The sequence below is a fragment of the Aethalodelphis obliquidens genome, unplaced genomic scaffold (genome assembly GCF_003676395.1).
Source record: "Aethalodelphis obliquidens isolate GAN/ISIS:26980383/991018 unplaced genomic scaffold, ASM367639v1 scaffold12, whole genome shotgun sequence".
Taxonomy (NCBI): Eukaryota; Metazoa; Chordata; class Mammalia; order Artiodactyla; family Delphinidae; genus Aethalodelphis; species Aethalodelphis obliquidens.
In genome coordinates, this window is record NW_020837956.1 from 20491533 (window position 1) to 20498640 (window position 7108).

Consider the following 7108-nt stretch of genomic DNA (forward strand, 5'->3'; position numbering starts at 1 on the left):
CTGAGCATCAACTGTGGACCAGACTCATGTGTACAGATAATGAATTATACTACTAGTTCTTACAGCAATCTCCAGAGATAGAAATTATCATCCCCAATGTACAAGTGAGGAAATTTCAGGCCAGAGAGGTTAATTTTCTTGCCTGACTTAGATTCAGACCCATTGGTTGCAAAGCCAGGCTCTGCCCACTTGACCTCAGGCCCTCTCCATGTCACCAGGTAACCTTACAAGATGCAAAACTTTTCATGGTCCGACTTGTTTAGCTCTTTTTTTACCTGCCTTCTGTGAAGATACCTCCCATAATCTGAGTTATATAAAGAACACTTTTTTTCTCTTGTAGTCTCCTTTTCATCCACATGGAGCTCAGCCACCTGTGGAATTGACAGCCTGCCATACCTCGTTAGGGTGAAGGTTGTGGGTGAGATGGAGGCCAACTTCCTGGAGTGGAGGAGTGGGGCTGGAAGGTCACATTTGGGAGACAGTTTGCTCCACTGACCATTGGCTGTCCTTGCAGGTCTGGAGTGCAGCTTTGACTTCCCCTGTGAGCTGGAGTATTCCCCTCCACTGCACAACCTTGGGAACCAGAGCTGGTCCTGGCGCCGTGTCCCTGCCGAGGAGGCTTCCCAGATGGACCTGTTGGATGGGCCCGAAGAGGAGCATGCCAAGGAGATGCCCAGAGGTAAGGGCAGAGGCCACTGCAAAGTGTCCCAGATGGGCCAGGATGGGGCTGGGATGTCTATTTCTGTTTGAAATTTTGAGGCTTCTCCACCCCTGTTCCATCCTGTTTCCTTTGAAACCTATTTGTAATATCTGTGCCTCTTCATGTCTTCTTGGGCTATACAAGGAAGAGGAGGTTGCAAGTCCAATTTCAGGATCAATCCAACCCTTTACGCTCTTATTAATGAAAGAAAATAGGATTTCATAGCTCTCTTTCATGCAGATTTCCCAATGTAAGATATAGAAGAAAATGTTAATCTGTTTGTTCATTTGGAATGGGGTTGCCAGTTAAAACACAGGACATCCAGTTAACTTTGGGCTTCCAGTGAATAACAAATGATTTTTTAGTATAAGTATGTCTCATGCAATAGTTGGGACATACTTATACTTAAAAATTATTCAAATTATACTAAAAAATTCAAATGTAATTGAGTGTTGTACATTTTTATTTGCTAAATCTGGCAATCCTAATTTGGAAGGTGTTGTATAACTGAGTTAAATGTTAGTTTCAAAGCCATTAATGAATATTTAGACTGCATATTAGTTCTGCAAGGTGCTTCCAGTAGTTCTTTGCTGTTTATGAACATCCTCTTCTAAATTATCAGGACTGGAAAAGGTAGGCTGAGGGTAAGTAATGGGTGCTTGTTAAATATTTGCTGAGTTTTTAGAGAGAGATGTGGAGGCACTAAGCCCTAGCACTGCCTCAGGTCTCTTTAAGGCAAATCTTAGAGCTCCCAATTCCTTGGACTCAGAAAACTTTACTGACCCAGAATAGACCACCTATATTTCTAACTTTCAGGAAGAAATGATAACTGACATAGTACTGGACTTACTGGACATTCAGAGTAGTATTTTCAGTTTGCAAAGCCCTTCCAACTGCACTGTCTCATTGAATTCCAATTTTGTGAGGGAGTCAGGACAGATGGGAAAGCTAGGGCTCAGAGAGGGGAAGCAACTTGCTAAAGATCAGCTTATACATGTGGGTCCAGGTCTAGATGTCTGCCGTGATGAGTCATAGACCAGAATACTTTTCACCATATCATGTTTCTGTCTTTGTAGCGAAAGCTGTGGTGACAGCCTGCTGTGGGCCCAGTTCTTAGGGGTGATTATCTCAGGCAGATGCTCTTGGGAAACTAACAGGGACAGGGCTCAAGTACGCTCATGGGAGACTAATAACTAGTAACTAATGCTCCCAGGCTCCTACATCAGCCTTGAGCCCTGAACTATGAGGCACCTTTCTTTTCTACACACTCTCCCAGGCTGACCTTTTCTATTTTTATGACTCTCTTGAAATTTCTTGACTTTGATACGTATTTTAAGCTGCTTTCATCTGGATACTGTTGTGTAACGTAGGGTGTGTATGTGTGTAGGTGTGTGCTCTTAACCCAATAATGCCTCCGAATATTCTGGAGAACTTATAAAAAAATACTTCCTAAGCGCTATAGCCTAATTCTGATTCAGTAGATCTGAGATAGAGCCTAGAAATCTGTAGATTTTAAAATTTTACTATAAAAGCTAGCATGTGCAAAAAAGTAGATATAACATATATGCAAGGATTAAAGATTACAATAAAATCAGTACTTGTATTCTCATCACCAAGTGTAAGAATTTGAATGCTGTCAGTCCCTTTACCCTTTACAATCTCTTCTGTCCCCCACCCAGATCAAAAATCTCTCCCTTTCCCCAGAGGTAAATATTATCCTGCACTTTGTGTTAATCATTCATTTGCTTTCTTTGTGTCCTTACCACTTATGTATATAGCCTCAAACAACATATAGATTAGATTTGCAACCTGTTATATAAATGGAATAATGTTTTTGTTCTGTGATTTGCTCATTTTGACGCATGTAGCTGTGGTTCATTTGGTTTTGAATCCATTGCAGAAAAATACCACAATTTCTCTCTTCCACTGTCATTAGATATTTGGGTTGTTTCCAGGCTTTTGCTATTACCAACAACTCTACTGTCAGCATTTTTGTGCATGCCTCTTGGTGCGTATGCACGTCCAAGAGTTTCTCTAGAGCGTAGAACTTGGAGTGGAATTTCTGGGTCACAAGGTACAGCTTCCATTTCAATAGATAATCCAATGTATTTTCCAAAGTGGTGGCACCAAGTTATACTCCCTCTAGTGATGTATTAGTACATCTGGGATCCTACATCCTCACCAGTACCCGGTATTGCCAGACTTTGTCATTTTTGTTCATCTGGTGGATGGAATACAGTATGTCATTGCAGCTTTGATTTCTATGGGACTCCGTTTTATTTTATGGTTGTGTAAGTTTCTCAGGTGATTCTGAGGTTTACTGTACTATTGGTGTGGACCCTTTTTCAGGCGTACTCCCATTCAGCCACCCTTAGGGATGTCTCTGTATCCCAATTCCTAACCTCTAGAAACAGTCCTGGCAGTACATGCAGTTTTGGTCATTGTACGGTTTTTTTATCTGATAACTATTGAATTGTGATTACAGTTCAGTGAGATCAGGAGAGAGGGACAAGTGGCAACTGTCCACAGATGTTGTGGTGTCAGACTTTATAACTTTGAAGATCAGTGCTTTTTAAATTTTTAAACAAGTTTTAAAGCAGTGCCAATAGATTATGTATTGCCACTCTCTGACCGGTTTCTCCTCCTCCATCCTCGATCTTATGATCTTTAGAATCTGCCCGTTACTCCCTGTACTGTGAGAAAAAATAAGGAAGGAGAGGAGGGAAGAAAGAAATACTCACTTCTCGGTGGTCCTGACTGTGGAAATATATTGAGGCCTTTATGTTTCTATAAAGCTGAGTCCCAAGGGCCAGAGCATGCATTGAATGTGAACCATTTCCCATTAGATGAATCAGCCAGGATTCGAATCTCCACTTTTTAGTAAGTATTGCCAACTTCCATCTCTCTGAAAAATCACCGCTCTTCCTAGCGTGGTAGAATCTCACATCACTGAAGATGATGATGGGAACAACCATGACAAAGCCGCTGTGGATATACCAGTTCATTTTATCAAGTTCTTTAGTGAACAAACACATCCAAACATAACTTGGGGGAATCTCACCATTATCAAATACTTGTGTTTATTTTTTGGGGGGTCTAATGGAGGGATCTATATTCCATAGCCTTGGTCAGTCTTAGAAACAAGAGACTATCCTCCCAGCTTTTGTAGCGATGCTTCTGGAAGGTCACTGAGAGGTGTTCAGAATTTCCAGTAATGGACCACTCATTGATTTTTGAGTCAACTGATTACATCGCTATCTGTTCCCTGAAGTAGGGTTGCTCCTCATGAAGCAGGCTGATGTATTGTAATGTCCCTTGGCCTTCAGGGAAAGAGGTGAAGGTGAGGGGAGAGGAAATGACATGCCCAATCCAGACAGCAGCAAAGCAAGGACCTAACTCTCAACTCTTTAGAATCTCACTTTCCCTGTCATTTCGGCAGAAATAATACCATTGGTGGAGATAAAAAGGAGTGATGGAGTGCCCTTTAGGGCACTGTAGTCAATAGAGTTTTTTTTTTTTCTTGTTTGTTTTTTAAACTCAACATTTATTGGTTGGATGGTATTTAGACTCTATTACAATATTTCTTGTCAGGGGATATAGAAGAGCCAGAGAAAGGCAGCGAGATAATACCAATCACATATAATGAACTGTAGGAGTATAAATTCTGAATGAATTTAATTTATGGCCCCTGTAGCTGAGAATAATAAGGGAGAAACAATTCAGAGCAGCAAGATAATAAAAAGTGATGATCTTGATAGAACACAATATTATAGATTAATAAAATCTTGAGGAATCATCAGGTGGAGGCATTCTGTGACTTTTTAAGAAGTGTCAGGGGCATGTTTAATGTCTACTACTTCTGGAATTAGCGAGATAAGATTTTGATCTCTAGCTAAGCTTTAGCTTTTTTTTTTTAACATCTTTATTACAGTATAATTGCTTTACAATGGTGTGTTAGTTTCTGCTTTATAACAGAGTGAATCAGCTATATATATACATATATCCCCATATCTCTACCTTCTTGCGTCTCCCGCGTCTCCCTCCCACCCTCCCTGCCACCCCTCTAGGTGTTCACAAAGCACCGAGCTGATCTCCCTGAGCTATGTGGCTGCTTCCCACTAGCTATCTGTTTTACATTTGGTAGTATATATAACTCCATGGCACGCTCTCACTTAACCACAGCTTACCCTTCCCCCACCCCATGACCTCAAGTCCATTCTCTACGTCTGTGTATTTATTCCTGTCCTGCCCCTAGGTTTTTCAGAACCATTTTTTTTAAAAATTCCGTTTTAGTTCTTTAAGGAACCCCCATACTGTTCTCCATAGTGGCTGTATCAATTTACATTCCCACCAACAGAGCAAGAGGATTCCCTTTTCTCCACACCCTCTCCAGCATTTATTGTTTGTAGATTTTTTGATGATGGCCATTCTTACCTGTGTTAGGTGATACCTCATTGTACTTTTGATTTTCATTTCTCTAATGATTAGTGATGTTGAGCATCCTTTCATGTGTTTGTTCGCAGTCTGTATATCTTCTTTGGAGAAATGTCTATTCAGGTCTTCTGCCCATTTTTGGATTGGGTTGTTTGTTTTTTTGATATTGAGCTGCATGAGCTGCTTGTAAATTTTGGAGATTAATGCTTTGTCAGTTGCTTCATTTGCAAATATTTTCTCCCATTCTAAGTGTTGTATTTTTGTCTTGTTTATGGTTTCCCTTGCTGTGAAAAGCTTTTAAGTTTCATTAGTTGCCATTTGATTATTTTTGTTTTTATTTTCATTTATCTAGGACATGGGTCAGAAAGGGTCTTGCTGTGACTTAGGTCATAGAGTGTTCTGCCTATGTTTTCCTCTAAGAGTTTTATAGTGTCTGGCCTTACATTTAGGTCTTTAATCCATTTTGAGTTTATTTTTGTGTATGGTGTTAGGGAGTATTCTACTTTCATTATTTTACATGTAGCTGTCCAGTTTCCCTAGCACCACTTATTGAAGAGGCTGTCTTTTATCTATTGTATATTCTTGCCTCCTTTATCAAAGATAAGGTGACCATATGTGGTTGGTTTATCTCTGGGCTTTCTATCCTGTTCCATTGATCTATATTTCTGTTTTTGTGCCAGTACCATACTGTCTTGATTACTGCAGCTTTTTAGTATAGTCTGAAGTCAGGGAGCCTGATTCCTCCAGCTCCATTTTTCTTTCTCAAGATTGCTTTGGCTCTTCGGGGTCTTTTGTGTTTCTGTACAAATTGTGAATTTTTTTGTTCTAGTTCTGTGAAAAATGCCAGTGGTAGTTTGATAGGGATTGCATTGAATCTGTAGATTGCTTTGGGTAGTAGAGTCATTTTCACAATGTTGATTCTTCCAATCCAACAACATGGTATATCTCTCCATCTGCTTGTATCATCTTTAATTTCTTTCATCAGTGTCTTATAGTTCTCTGCCTACAGGTCTTTTGTCTCCTTAGGTAGGTTTATTCCTAAGTATTTTTATTCTTTTTGTTGCAGTGGTAATTGGGAGTGTTTCCTTAATTTCTCTTTCAGATTTTTCATCATTAGTGTATAGGAATGCAAGTGATTTCTGTGCATTAATTTTGTATCCTGCTACTTTACCAGATTCATTGATTAGCTCTATTAGTTTTCTGGTAGCATCTTTGGGATTCTCTGTATATAGTATCATGTCATCTGCAAATAGTGACAGCTTGACTTCTTCTTTTCCGATTTGGATTCCTTTTATTTCTTTTTCTTCTCTGATTGCTGTGGCTGAAACTTCCAAAACTACGTTGAATAATAGTGGTGAGAGTGCGCAACCTTGTCTTATTCCTGATCTTAGTGGAAATGTTTTCAGTTTTTCACCATTGAGAATGATGTTGGCTGCGGATTTGTCATATATGGCCTTGTCATGTATGGCCTTTTTTATGTTGAGGAACATTCCCTCTATGCCTACTTTATCAAGGGTTTTTATCAAACATGGGTGTTGAATTTTGTCAAAAGCTTTTTCTGCATCTATTGCGATGATCATATGGTTTTTATTCTTCAGTTTGTTAATATGGTGTATCACATTGATTGATTTGCACATATTGAAGAATCCTTGCATTCCTGGGATAAACCTCACTTGATCATGGTGTATCATCCTTTTAATGTGCTGTTGGATTCTGTTTGCTAGTATTTTGTTCAGGATGTTTGCATCTATGTTCATCAGTGATATTGGCCTGTAGTTTTCTTTCTTTGTGACATCTTTGTCTGGTTTTGGTATCAGGGTGATGGTGGCCTCGTAGAATGAGTTTGGGAGTGTTCCTCCCTCTGCTGTATTTTGGAAGAGTTTGAGAAGGGTAGGTGTTAGTTAGCTCTTCTCTAAATGTTTGATAGAATTGGCCTATGAAGCTGTCTGTTCCTGGGCTTTTGTTTGTTGGAAG

The 7108-nt window shown here is 39.7% G+C and overlaps 1 protein-coding gene across 1 annotated transcript in view; it reads left to right on the top strand.

The window, feature by feature from the left end:
* LOC113624184 (ALK tyrosine kinase receptor-like) overlaps positions 1-7108 on the top strand; it is a 497204-nt gene that overhangs the window by 329547 nt on the left and 160549 nt on the right. The window contains exon 4 of the mRNA XM_027113918.1: positions 515-679. Within this exon, the coding sequence (XP_026969719.1) occupies positions 515-679 (165 nt within the window). The remainder of the gene's footprint in view (positions 1-514; positions 680-7108) is intronic.